The 15,080-nt window shown below is 37.4% G+C and overlaps 1 protein-coding gene across 2 annotated transcripts in view; it reads right to left on the bottom strand.

The window, feature by feature from the left end:
* The window catches only part of LOC106882771 (arf-GAP domain and FG repeat-containing protein 1), a 95,670-nt gene that overhangs the window by 16,615 nt on the left and 63,975 nt on the right, over positions 1-15,080 (bottom strand). For both annotated transcript variants that reach the window (XM_014933553.3, XM_014933554.3), the window contains exon 3: positions 1,132-1,386. In XM_014933553.3, coding sequence (XP_014789039.1) covers positions 1,132-1,386 — 255 coding nt within the window. The remainder of the gene's footprint in view (positions 1-1,131; positions 1,387-15,080) is intronic.

Genomic DNA, 15,080 nt, shown 5'->3' with positions numbered 1-15,080 from the left:
CAAAATTAAATATTTCAGGTTTATTCCAGCAATATTGTAAATATGCAAGCATGTTTTTGATATATAATTACTGATGAGGTTTATACAGTTTTTAACTGTCTATGCACTAAACTACTGACTACGGCAGGGGTAGAGTAACTTTTTAGTGCGGTGGGCAAAAATTTCCTAAGAAAAAGGTCCGTGGGTGGATCACAGGTTCTAACTCTTATATTTGTGTACATCTTGTACACATCTATGTATAATTTGATATACATTAATAAAAATAGGTTTAACACATTAAATTAATGCGTAACATCATTAACACTGCCACTGAATTTAGGATGTTTATATTACCTAGAGGTAGTCTATATTTTTCAGCTGAGGTGTAGTTGGGTCTCAAGGGCATGGTACAAACCTAGCAATATGTTTTATAGTGAAAACAAGATTTCCATTCAAATGGCAATTACCAGATGATTTCTAACTATTTCAAGTCATAGTGGAAACGCGACCTATGTCGCAAATTGGCAATACAAATATTGTATAAATTTTTATGATTGAAAAATTCACTATATTTTGTATATATGAGTATATCAGCCTGCGGGTACAATAAAATGGGCTCATGGGTGCAACTGCACTCGTGGGTGGGAGTTTCCCCGCCCCTGGACTACAGGATCAAGAGTTCAAACCTTGCTATTAGAACCACTGTAGTTGGCATATGATCAAGGGAAATAATTCTGCTTGTTTCAGTGGGTTGCCTGACAAACAGGTTCTACTCCTATTTCACAGTTGACTGGTTGGCATAGAAAAAATATCCAACTGTAAAAATATAATTGCTTCAGCAAAAACAATTTCAGCTATGTTTGAAAGAAAAGATATATGTAGAAGAAAAGCCATCATCAAATACAAAGTTACATTAATGCAACTATACTATTGAAAGATAGCTTTAGAAAGACTGAACTTAAAATACACAAATTAGTTTAAAATTTACTTCAAGCAAAATTAACTTTAATATTGTGCATATATTTTCTAAATTGAAACAATGTGATGATTGTTTATCAAAAATCTAAGGAAAAACTATGTTTAAAAAAAGAAAGAATAAAAAGTACAATAAAACTAGAAGCTAGAATAAAGTTGAGACAGTTTACTTCTTACCTGAGAATTTTGCACAACTAATTTTGGGGCATTTTCACCAAGTAAGGATCTTAATGGTTTTGTAGTGTTCTGTTTGTTAAATGCTGATTCATTAAGACGGCGAGCTTCTTCTTTCAAGGCATCTGTGGGTGGTACATGCCAACGCTTTCGTTCGTATTTTTGAATCATAAAATCTTTCACTTTGTGTTCTTCTCTGGAATCATATTCTTGACCAGATCTGGGATCATATAGCCCAAGCCAAACTTTTTTACAAAACTGAAAAAGTAAAAATAACAAAATTACAAAAACATTCTCTTTGGGAAAAAATAAGAAAAAGGGTGAAGTTGGTTGCAGGATTGAATCCTTTAGCAAGGAGATTACTGTCAAATGTAATATTTATTCACATTGCTTTAAATTAACCATGCGTTATTTTGCAGCTTCAAGATTTTGATGATGTGATTGTTTATTTTTAAAATGACATTGCAGGCTTGGTGTGAGAGGTTGGATCTGATCATTTTGAACTTAAAACAGGAAGAAAATTTGGGCCAGGTATAGCCTGTTTTAATGCTAAAAGTTTAAACATTAGTGAATTCATACCAAATCAAAGACTGTAACATTTATAAATATCTCTAAAGGCTGAAAGGATCACTAGGCTCAGTGCTTAACGCAACATTTCATGGCATAAAGAAAATTTCTTGATGGTTTCTTATGTACTCGTGAGAACTAAATTTTTTTCAAAAATTTCTTTTATATAAAACAAATAAGTTTTATATGCAGACAGATACACACAGCTTTCAGAATATAAAATGTGTATTCCTAAATACAGTTTAATACAAACATCTTTTGTTTCAGTGAAAAAAAAAAAAACTCAAAATCTTTTTGATTACACTTGGACTACATTCAGTGCAAGGATGGAGTTCTTTCAGTTGAGTGTTTATAAACAAAAAAAAGATCAGAGGAATTTTTTTTCCTTCTAAATATAAGTATTTTGACAATTTTACAGCATCAAACAAAGTAAAACGCAGTCCTACCTATTTATATCAAATATCTAGACCAGTGGAGTTATCTTACCTGTCTGCATCAGTTGATACATTTAAAACCTAGTCATTTAGCTAACTTGTACTCTGTCTTTCAAGCAATGGAACATTGCACAGCCAATGGATTTATAATTGCTTTATCTCTAATCTCTGCATCCAGTGCTTATGTTTTGCTTCTATGCAACACACACAATTCATAACCAACACTAAGTCTCTTTCAAGGTTAAATGCACTTAACATCTCATTTCCAGATATGGCTCCCTGTTATTGCTTTCTTTCATGCCTTGCAGGCCTGTCAATTCTTATAGCCTCATCTATTATGCAACTCCATCAGTATCCAACTGTTTGGTGAGAATATTGTTCCATTCATAGAATTGATGTATAGCTTGCATCAAATTGTCTCTTACTCATGCCCAGTTGTCCTGTGTTATGATTCTCTATCTCCCCCACCATGTTTGTATAGACATCACTTAGTGCTGACTGAAAATTCCATCTAACAGTGGTATCTTCTGGCTTCCATCATTTTTCTCAGTTTCCTAATTTTCCTTGACAAGTTTCTAATTTGTTGTATGGTTTAATCATTAGGAAAGTGTTACACAGTAAAATCATTAACAAAAATGACTTAAAAGATGGGTGATGTGAGACAGATGTTTTCAATGCACAGCAAAAGAGAATTGAAAGCATTCAAAGAGCAACAGACAGCAGATGAATTTGGAAGATAGACTAGATTGTATATACACTACCTTTTAGAATAATGTCTGAATACCAAGTGTAGCCTGGACAGTGGAGAGAATTCAGCACATCTTTAATGTCCACTGTTATTCTTCCCCCACCATTTTCTGGAAAAAACAGTCATGTCAGCTCTAATGAAATGAAAGCTGGTTTTCTCAAGTGTGCAATGCAAATTTTAAGGCCATTTGCAATATGAAACTGATTTCTCTTCATTTGTTGTAGTATGGTTATAAACTTCATCCTGGTATTACTTAGTATCATAATTTAAGTAGTCAGCTGTGATGACAATACCTGTATCATCAATACTTGAAGTAGCTTCACAAAGGCCTTACAGAACTGGTCTTTATATTCAGTTATTAATCCTGTTTGTGGAATAATAAATTTCATAGGTACTGTCACACTGTTTATCAGTAGTCTGAATTCAATTATTTTATTACCTCATTTGGAACAGTAGCAATATCTAAGTAACCACAACTATATAGTGTTAGTAGTTCCATTTCCGTATGTTTCATCAATAACTTGCCATTGATTTTTCTAACATATTAGAGCACATTCAAGACGAAACTATTGTCTTTTGTGCATGAGAGGAATGTAGCAAAATATCTTCATTAAGCCATGCACTTTTAGGGCATATTTGAAATTTAACTCAGCAACCAGTGTTTTCAAACGAAATATGAAAATATAAACTTGAATTTACTGTTTAAAATTTGTGGAGTAAGCCAAAAAGAGAAACAAGTTCTATAACACAGTTTGACATTGAATAGTGATAATACTTCAAGTAAAGTGCTAATGTTGACATATGTAGGTCAGCTTTCAAAATATATATATATATATGAGCAATAAAGAATTCATTCCTATTTCATTATCTACTCAAGTATCAGATGCAAGTACCAACTACAAATTCTCAACATTTTGTTATAAGTACTTGTAATAGAATATTTCTGAAAATCATTACAAGAATCCAATAACTTTATGAAAGAAATTTTAAGAGTGGAACTTATCTGTAAGTTATCTCATGATAACTTTATCTGACAATTTCAATCTGAAAATGAGAGAGTTTATGACAGAGCCAATTAAACAGTTCCTTGCAAACTGCTTCTCAATGCAATAATGTCAAGTTTTAAAGCACATTATTAGCCCTATACTAAAAGAGATAAGATTTGATGCAACACATTTAAATTGTCACAAAGAATATTTTTCATACAAAACAAGTGCAGCACTTGAAATTTAACTGATGAAACTGTATAGGAGCCTATCACATCATTCATTTATTCATTTATTTTATGTCTGTTTTTCCATGCTAGCATGGGTTAGATAAGTACTTATTACTAAGGCATTATTTCACAACGAGATGCCCTTCCTGTTGCTGACTCACTTGTTTTTCAAGAAATGGATTTTTTATTCCAAGTGACTTTAAAAAATTTGCACTTTGCAGAGCACTGCCCAAGGATTTATACGACATGAACTGTAGACAAGAACTTCACTGTGGGCTAGCTAAGGAGCTGGTCTGCATTAAAGTTGACTTCTGGTTAAGTGGGCCTCTATGAAGCAGACATCAACTGGTGGCTGTCACCCTCATGTGTTCAACTAAATAAGTCTTTCACTAACACATTCTAGGTTTCTGTTAATGTTTTGTGCATAGCTTAACTAAAGCTATAACTGGTGACTCCACAGAAGAACAACAGCTTTTGCTTCACACATTGAAGTAAACAGAAAATCGAAGAAACACTGCAAGTAATCACACAACAGCACTGAAGCTACCACAATGCTGGCCAAATAAGGCTAAGCTATGGTTCACCCAGGCAGAAGTACGATTTTACATATGCAAAATAACTTCAGACCTAATGAAATATTCGTACATAGTAGCAGCACGAGATGAGGACACAGCAATGAGAGTGCTGGACATTTTAACCCAACCCCCAGCAATGTACAAATACACCACATTAAAAGACAGGCTGGTGGATACATTCTGATGGAGCAACCAGGAAGCAGTAGCCAAGATACTGGAGGAAGAATTAAAGATGTTGGCATTAGTTTCCCCCATCGAGTCACCTTCCATTTTGTTTAGGGAAATATTCTTCTGCAAGTTACCACTCCAGGTCCAAGCCCTCATAACTCAGACTGCAGCAGTAAGTGAAAGCAGCTGACAAACATTTTTTATCCAGTGGTGTTATGGTCAATGCCATAGGGTCAGCCCCAAGACATGGTAGAGTTAAGCAAGGTGACCTGTGTTTCTACCACACAAAGTTCAGAAAAAAGGCTACAAAGTGCAAACAATCATGTAGTGTCAGGACCCCTGAGAAACCCCAGGGCCAGTTGCCATTGGGATACCTTGGTGGCCAGCAAACATGATCAACTGCTCCTCTATGTCCACGATCAGTGCTCTGGACATATGTTCCTAATCGACACAAGAGCAGAAGTTAGTGTAATCCCAGCGTCAGCAAGGGACCTCCGTTATGAAAAGTGATACCAACCTTCAACGGCTGCCAATGGCTTTACAATCGAGGCGCATGGTTGCCGCATCTTTTTTCTCAAAAGGATGCGGCTCACAAAAATACACATGGGCATTCATCATCACCAATTTCCATCAGCCCATTATCGGGGCAAACTTTCGAGCACACTTGCTACTGGTTGATTTGCCAGGGAGACAACTCATCAACTGCAACACATAAATTTCCATGTCTCTGGCAACATCTGCACATGCTGTCTACTACATAGCAACCATCTGTCAGACCAAGAACAAATTCTCGAATCTCCTTGCAAGTCACCCCAATCTCACAACCCTGACATTCTCCAAATCTACAGCCCGCCACGGAGTGCCACACCACATCCCCACCACCAGTCTCCCAATGCACAACCTTGCACATCATCTATCACCAGACTAACTTACTATCACAAAGGCCAAGTCTGACAATATGGAGGCACTGGGCATAGTTCGCCAATCAAGCAGTCCTTGGTTGACACCACTGCAAGTGGCTATGAAATCCAATGGAGTTTGGCAACATTGCAAAGATTACCGCCATAGCCCAACTAGCAGAGTGCTCGGTTTTCTTGAAGGTCAACCTTATCCAAGGTTACCAACAAATACCAGTACAAGATGACAATGTATCTAAAACTGTTGTGACAACTCCTTTTGGGCTGTATGAATTCCTATGTACACTCTTTGACCTGAAAAACGCAGCACAATCCTTCCATCACATGAAGGGCAGTGTGTGCAGGGGTCTTGATTTTGTCTTTGCATACTTAGATGATATCCTTATCACAAGCCAAAATGTGGAGCTACACAACAAGCACTTAGTGACTCTTTTTGATAAACTGGAACAGTATAGTTTAGTAATCAACCCTACCAAGAGTGTTTTTAGTGTTACAGAAATCAACCTCCTGGGACATCAAATCACAGGTGCTGGTGCTGCATCCCTGCCAGAAAAAGTGAAAGCCATCTTATATTTTCCATGCCCCACCACAAGCAAGGCTCTACACCAATTACTGGGCATGGTAAACTTTTACCATCGCTTCATCCCTTTTGCAGCAAGAGTGATCAGATCCTTATGAAGGCAATGTCAAAAGATGGTTCAAAAAGACAGGTGGAGTGGGATGATGCAATGACCTTAGCCTTCAAATCCACAAAACAAGTCCTGGCTAAAGCAACCATGCTGTCCCATCCTCATATGTCAGCTTGGACTGCACTCACAGTTGATGCCTCCAACCCAGCAATTGGGGACATTTTGAAACGATGCATCAATGGTCAGTGGCGACCAACTTGCTTTCTTCAGTCAACAACTATGACCTCCTGAACAGAAATACAATGCTTTTGACAGGGAACTGCTAGGTGTCCATCTAGGTGTCTGCCACTTTCACATTTTCTTGAAAGCTGCACATTTACAGTGTTCACAGACCACAAACCACTCACCTTTGTTATGAGCAAGCTCTCAGAGCCTTGGTTTGCACACCAGCAATCACAGCTATTGGCCAATTCCAAGTACACCACGGACATCCAACACATAGCTGGAAAAGGCAACTCAGCCGCTGACACACTCTCTCATGTTCCTACCTGCCCTCACACCTACCTAGCCCCAATAACAGAAGGTCTGGATTATGAGGCTATTGCTGCAGTCCAACAGACAGATGATAAAATCAGGGCCTACAACACTACCAACATGTTACTTTCCTTGCAGGATGTGTACTTTGGCTCTATTAGCACAACCCTATTGTGTGATGTAACCACTTGGAAGCCACAACCGATTGTCCCATTGGCTTGGCGCAGAAAGATTTTCAATGTCTTTCATGGACTGTCCCATCTATGTACTAGAGCTACACGGCACCTGCTGTCAAGCAAATTTATCTGGCAAGATAAGGCCAAGCAAATTAGGGAGTAGACCAAGACCTGCATCCCCTGTCAACAAGCCAAGGTCCATCAGCACACCAAAGCACCCCTTGGCAACTATGAACCACCACAGGCCCATTTCAATATTGACCCTGTCAGCCCCCTACCACCTTCACAGAGTTGCTCGTACCTAGTGACCTTGGTAAACTGCTACACTCATTGGCTTGAGGCTATCCCTCTCCGCAGCATGGAAACACAAAAAGTCAGCTGAGTCTTCATCACAAACTGGGTTGCACAACAGCTTACAATCCACAGGCCAACAGGTTAGTGGAGAGATTTCACTGCTGCCTGAAGGAATCCCTGACAACCAAACTTAACAGGCCCAATTGGATTGATCAACTTCCATGGGTGATCCTGGGAATCAGCACCACCCCAAAGGAAAATCTCAACACTTCTTTCACGGAAATAGTGTATGGTACCCCTCTTACAGTGCCAGAAGAGTTCCTTCTGAACATGAAGTCAGAACCAGATGTCAAAATGTACCTCGTGCAACTGAGAAACAGTGTGGGCCAGTTCCGCCCTATTCCCATTTTAATACACGGTACATCTAGATTATCCATACCAAATGACTTCCACATGGCTAACTTTGTGTTCATTCAATGTGATACATGACATAAACCCTTTCAGTCACCCTATGATGGCCCATATGAAGTCATATGTCCAAGAGACAAATCATTCCAAATCCTTATTGGCGGATGACATGACAGTTTCCATCGATAGGTTGAAACCAGCCCATCTCGATATTGACAGCCCCATCCAAGTAGCTCAACCACCAAACAGGGGCCGCTCCAGGCAAATTACACCAACCCTTAGCAAGGAACAGTCACCAAAGAGCTGAGTAACCACACGCACGGGCAAGGCAGTTAAAACACCTTCCCAGTTCCAATGAAAGTTAACAGTTCTGGGAGCTATATGTAGGGCACTGGCCAAGGATTTATGACAGATGAACTGTAGACAGGAACTTCGCTGTCGGCTAGCTAGGGAGCTGATCTGTGGTGAAGTTGACTTCCGGTTAGAGCAGTGCCCAAGGATTTATGACAGACGAACTTTAGACAAGAACTTCATTGTGGGCTAGCTAGGGAGCTGGTCTATGTTGAAGTTGACTTCCGGTTAAGCAGGCTTCTACAAAGCAGGAGTTGACTGGTGTCTGTTGCCCTCATGTGTTCAATTAAATAAATCTTTCACAGGGTCCCCGTTAATTTTTTATGTATAGTTTAACTAAAGTTATAACCTATAGGAAAATTTGTTAACAGGGAATGTCAACATAACATGACCTTTTTGCTCAAATGGTTTCATGCAAAGACAATATAATCAATCACACACACAACAGGCTTCCATCTACCAATTCCACACACATGATATTGGTCAGCATGATGCTTACAGTATTAGACACTTGCTCAAAGTGGCATACAGTGAGATAGAATTTGAAACCATGTGGTTATGAAGCACGCTCTGATCCATACAGCCAAGCACATGTGTCTTCACATTGACGACATTTATGCAATGGTGATGTTTGTTTACGTAGTTTGTAAAAAATATACCTTATTTGAAAATTGGGGGGGGGGGGGATCTTGTCCAAGCCAAACCAGCATGGAAAAAGTGAGTGTAAAAGCAATGATGACAATGATGATCTATACATAGTAATTTATTTTATAGCTTAGTCAGAAGAGTGAAGTAATAGTACCTTTGAAATTTTTGCACAGCTTCCAAGACTGGTGATGAAATGGTGGAAGACACCATGATTTGTTGACTATATTCAGCTTGGAGATCTGGTCTAAATACATGGAATAGAGCAGACTTTGTTTAAGGGAATCCAAGGACCAGATAGTAGTGGTAAACCAAGAAATGGATTAAGCCTACTTCCAAAACTAATTTTACACATGTAATGCTAATGATGATACTAGAAAAAGTACTGTGAATTTGTCTAAGTAGACAAAAGAAAATTTGATTAGACCAGATTTGAAAGGATAAAAAAAAAAAGAAAAGAAATTTCCCTTTGTAGGCACATTGCAGGGAAGACAGGCTTAAGAACTGTCTTACCTAACTCAGTATTCAAAAACTGACACTTAAGATTATATTCATCACATACAAACTTAGAAATCCCTTTAGCATTTAAATGATATAAAAAGAAATTTATTCAGCTTATTACAATTTTGTTTTTATATATTTTACTACCAAAAGATGTGAGAATATTTATTGTCCTACAAATGGCACAATATAATGATAATCCTGTTCAATTATTTGGACGTGCCTCATTCAGCTGCCTGGGACAGTAAACAATATGAATGGCAGAGCAGTAGACCAGCTGCTCTGAAATCTCTGAGCTGTAGCAGTCAACATGTAGCTTGGGTTGGTGGGTTTAATGAAAGCAGTGGGTGAAGATTGTGGTGAGGAAGTGGCTGAAGACTGTGACCAGGAGGTGGGAAGTAATAGGAGGGTTAGTTAGAAAAGGAAACAAGGCCTATTTTAAAAAGTTCAACTGCTGTCAACTGACCTTTGTTGTTAGCTGATGATATATATTAATGATAAAGGAACTTTTGTATCTCTATTTAGACACATTTGCTTTGCAATCATGAGGTCTTGGTTTGAATCCTGCCACATGGTTTCTAGTGTGTGTCTCTTTACATTAACCTCAGATTGATTCAAGCTTTATGAGTGAAATTGGATAGACAGAAATTTTTTGAAAGACTGTCAGGTGGACTATACCTGTAATTCAAATATCCAACTATGTCAGACACTGTGCAATGCTGATTCTCCCTGAGATTACCTTAAAGGCATAAAGTTATTCTAACCATGGTCATCTATTTTCCTTTTTTTTTTTTTTGGACCAACTATATAATCTGAAATGTCTATCTTCTTTTAAAACAGTACTATGTGATTTGAGGGAGATTTGGCTACTGTTCTTAGAAGCTCTCTCATTGGTTAATTCAGTTTTTTTTTAATAAATTTTTTTTTTTTCATTTTAGCTTTATGTTGGTTTTGGTCAAGCTAAGTTTTGAACAAAGACATTTCAGCTGTGACCATCTTACTTTTATTTTTTTTAAGCAAATGTGTCTTCCTTTTCTTTTAAGTCAGCAGGGGGTTATTAAGGGAGATTTGAGTGCTATTTCTAGCAAGTCAAGTGATTATGGAGAGGCTCTCTTGTTAACTTGATATAGTTTTATCTTCTATTGCTATATAGCATTTTTACCATTTGGGTGTAACAATATATATTGATTGTATGAATGTCTTTTTTCACCAATTTGAGAGCCAAAAATCTGTGTACATTACAAAAATTTCACTTTTACTCAGTTTCTTCTGCACAAGTTCCTTAGGAAGATTTTCTCTATTTCTTTGCTGTTTACCAACATTATTTTTGTCCAGATCCAAAGGAAATAGAGAAGTTCATGTTACTGTATCTCTATTCATAAGCAGATGTATACAAATAAGGATAACTTTGGCTATCACTGATTCTTTTTATCTATGGTTACGTTCTGTATTGAGTCATCTCCACCAGCCAATATATTGAGTTCAACTCATAACTTGTAGATTTTGATTCTGCACTTGGCTTATATCTTGTCTAAGACAATGTTACATTGAGGTCATGCTGTTAGCCATAGCTAGGCAGAACATACATCATGGATGAAGGATCAATAACTGTCCAAAACTGTGCTGTATTATGAACTCTACACTGCCAACCATGATAAAGGGATGACATAGAAAAGATATAGAGATGTTCTGAAATCACTCACTGCCTATCATATTGACAGTGGTCTACTACAACATCTAAACACGAAGCTTGGTGATGCACAATCCACCAGTACATCTCTTATTCAAGAATACACATAAGGCTACTTTTGAGGACAAAAGATATTTAAAAAGAGAACAAGGACACAATAACACTGAACCCAGAACAGAATTTCCTTTGCAACTACCGAGGTTAGGTAGTTTATCCCATATTAGCCTAGTGAGCCTACAGTCAATGTGAGCAGTCCCAAGATGAATACTCATGTGGGAAACCAAGCTATGATAATTGTTTCCAAAAATAGCCAACATATTCTAAACAAAGGGCATATCAATTGGGAAATATTTTGTAATATAAACTGTTGAGAACTTTTCATATATAGGAGAGAAAATAGGTAAGTTTGTAGTGTCACGGCACATAAGGATCTTTCTCAACATTGTCAAGCAAGTGTAGAAATTTATACAGCAAAAGAAGTCTGTCACTACTCATTATCTCATAAAATATAAGAGATTCCAACAAATGTTTATTTTAATAATGTTACTAAGCTGCTCCAGAAAGTACTCCACAAAGCTGCTTATTAAATATACATAACTAAAAATAAATGCAAAAAGTTCTAATATAACATATTTCAGTGAGGTTGTTTTGTGAAGAAACTTGGGGGTTTGTTTAATCAGTAATACAATCTCATCAAAAATTAATTGGAAGAAATTAATTAGATCTTACAGGGATAAGGTATCAGTAATATTTGTCTGTAAATCATACTTAGCAAATCAAAATTTATCTCTAGCTTATTTATTTGAGTAAGCATGTTTTATATGCACTTCATTAAACTACAATTAATATCAGTATCACTCTACCAAAAATGCTAAAAAAAAAAAAAGTTACACAATAAAAATATGCACCTTCTACGAGACACCCAAAAATCAACAAAGAGATCTAAAAACTAATAAGCCTCAGAGCCTAACAAAATCGCTAACTAAAAATACCTAAGACCTGAAGGAATCATTGAACTCACCAATATTTGCAACTGCTTGTACAAATATAGTCAGATTCCCAGTATTTTGAAACTAAATAAATAATTACAATTCTAAAGCCAAGTTAAAACCCAAGTTATGCATCTTAAAAAATACTCCTTCATATCACTTTCACGCGTGAAAAAGTGCCACACCCTAACAGTTGAGGGAACCCGTGGAAGAGGTAGGCCCAGGAAGACCTGGGCTGAGGTGGTGAGGCAAGACCTTCGTACATTGGGCCTCACCGAGGCGATGACTACTGACCGAGACCTTTGGAAATGTGCTGTGCGTGAGAAGACCCCGCAAGCCAAGTAAGATCGTTGCCAGTGCCCCTGGACTGGTTCTTGTGCGGGTGGCACATGAGATGCACCATTTTGTGCGTGGCCGTTGCCAGTACCGCCTGACTGGCTCCCGTAGGATTTTCGAGCGAGATCGTTGCCAGTGCCCCTGGACTGGCTTGTGCGGGTGGCACATAAAAGACACCATTTCGAGCGTGGCCGTTTTCGTGCGGGTGACACGTAAAAGCACCCACTACACTCTCTGAGTGGTTGGCGTTAGGAAGGGCATCCAGCTGTAGAAACTCTGCCAAATTAGACTGGAGCCTGGTGTTGCCATCCGGTTTCACCAGTCCTCAGTCAAATCGTCCAACCCATGCTAGCATGGAAAGCGGACGTTAAACGATGATGATGATGATGATGATCACTAACCCACACATTCTCTTCTCCAAATTACAATACTGATTCAGACCACTACACTCAACCAAAACACTATCTAAAAGGAATATAACAGCTTGAAGTGGGGCAGAAAAAAATCACTAACAAAAATAAAGCATCTGATTACATTCCGCTTTTATGTATAAAATACTCAAATCTTAAGAAAATAATATTAGCTAAATACACTAGCTGTCAGGTCACCAACCTTTTGTAGTGTACAAAAACAACACTGAACACACTGTCAAAATTTGAAACTTCCCCAATGAAATACCACTCATTCTTTTCAAACTATATGTATATGACTTTCTCACACCTCCTCAAAGCTTACACACAGAATACAAAAACATAGATGTTACATATAATACCTCAACAATATTTATAGCACATATAGAAGACAATAAAGAATAAAAATAATACAAACATACTTACAGGTACCACATTTAACCAACAGAAAGAAACAATGGTATATAAAGAATATATTAGATCCATTATGGATCCTAGCAGAGCTGCCAGTTTATCCATAACAAACCACAACACTACAAAAAACATGGCATCTTTACATCATCATAAACTGTAAACGAACCACACTCATAGACCATCTACACAATTAAATAAAAGAACTAAAAATGAAAGACAATCTGCCACTATTTGAAAAATGCTCTCAAAACATAAGATATACAGACAATAACTCCAAACCAGAGCAGCTTCTCCCAAAACCCAACTCATAATAAACAAGGATGAAAACACATACATATAGAAATAACTGTAGCATCAATAGCTTCACTAGGCCTTCATTACTACTCTAGTATGTCCACCAACAGTCAGTGCAGAAGAAGAGCAACTGTTACAATCAGATCAAGTCCATTAGTCAACATTAGAATCTGCATATGGTCAACATTAGAATCTGCAAAGCTTACAGAAATAAACTAGACAGTGGGAAGAATACATGCCCAGACTATTACACTGGCCTCTGCTCCTCAGAGCTAGCTGGTTTTATAACTCCACAACTCATCTCTCCACCTCTTGGCACTTCCAGTCACAGTTTTCTCACACTAACAACTATATCCATTCCTTCATCTACAGAACATCAGCCTCTAGAAATTCCTCTCTGTTCACGTCTTTCTTGCAACTGTTAACATACAATAGTTCAAACAGATCATTAATAGCATCAATGTTACCAGACTTGGTGGGCTTGCAAGGATTGTGGGCTCTGCCCTTTCCACCAAGTTAGTCTTGTAAATCAAAAACATTGAAATGTGTTTCAGTAATTGTCACACTTGACATTAAAGGAACACACCCAATACAACAATAAGAAATCATAATCAAAGATCTGATGGAGAAATTCAGTATCTAGATACAAATTTTTCTTCAAACTTATCACAATCAGCTGGTGATTATACCAAGAACAAGAGAGACCTTTCTATATTAACTTGAAGCTAACAAAGAATTATAACTATGTAAATTTTGTAGTTCTCTCTCTTTCTCATACACACACACACATCATCATCATTTTATATTCACCTTAAAAATTGATATTCTTTGAATGGTTCCTTATGACCCAAATCAGTTCTCATTCAGAGTCACTGCCACCTTAGATGGTTTAGAGGACCACATCTTGAAAATATGTTTCATTTCTTGCTTGGTTTCTATGGTTAGATGCTCTTCCTTTCACCAACTACTTAACAGAGAGTATTGAATGCATTTTGCATTTTATCATGGCATCAGCACTTGAGAGGTTGTTATGTCCTTAACAAAATCATAAGGTACTTGACATCACTTGAATGCCAACTACTTTGTAGAGTGTACCAGGTGCATTTTATTGTGACACCAATACTAGTGAGGTCACCATTTGATTTTTAAGATTAAAGAGTCCTCACTTATTTATGCTGTGCCTGTTTACTCAATGCATTGTAACGAATTGGAGAAATGGCAGCATGCTGACAAGAAACTATAAGAGTCAAAGGAACAAGATAATAAGGTTGATGGTAACTTCAAAGTTTCATTGTAGACTGGATTTATCAGATGAAACCATAATTCCAAGACAACCATTCCTATATATCTGCATGTGGTTGTATGGTTAAGAAGTCTGCTTCCCAACCACAACAATATTGGGTTAAGTTTTATTGCATGTCACTCTAAGCTTCTACTATAACCTTGGGCCAACCAAAGCTTTGCAAGTGCATTTGGTAGATAGAAACTGAAAGAAGCCTGGTGTGTGTGTCTTGATACTGCATGATAGTTGCAAATGAATGTCACCATCATGTAAGCAATGTTCTTCATTTCCAATCTTCTGTGAAAACATATTTAGTCAAGAGGAAATATTATCTTACTTGGAAACAGGTGATGGTTAGTAACAGAAAGGGCACA

Source organism: Octopus bimaculoides, chromosome 3 (genome assembly GCF_046866305.1).
Source record: "Octopus bimaculoides isolate indiv1 chromosome 3, ASM4686630v1, whole genome shotgun sequence".
Lineage (NCBI taxonomy): Eukaryota > Metazoa > Mollusca > Cephalopoda > Octopoda > Octopodidae > Octopus > Octopus bimaculoides.
The sequence above is the reverse complement of the archived record's forward strand: the minus strand, read 5'-3'. Positions and strand labels throughout refer to the sequence as shown.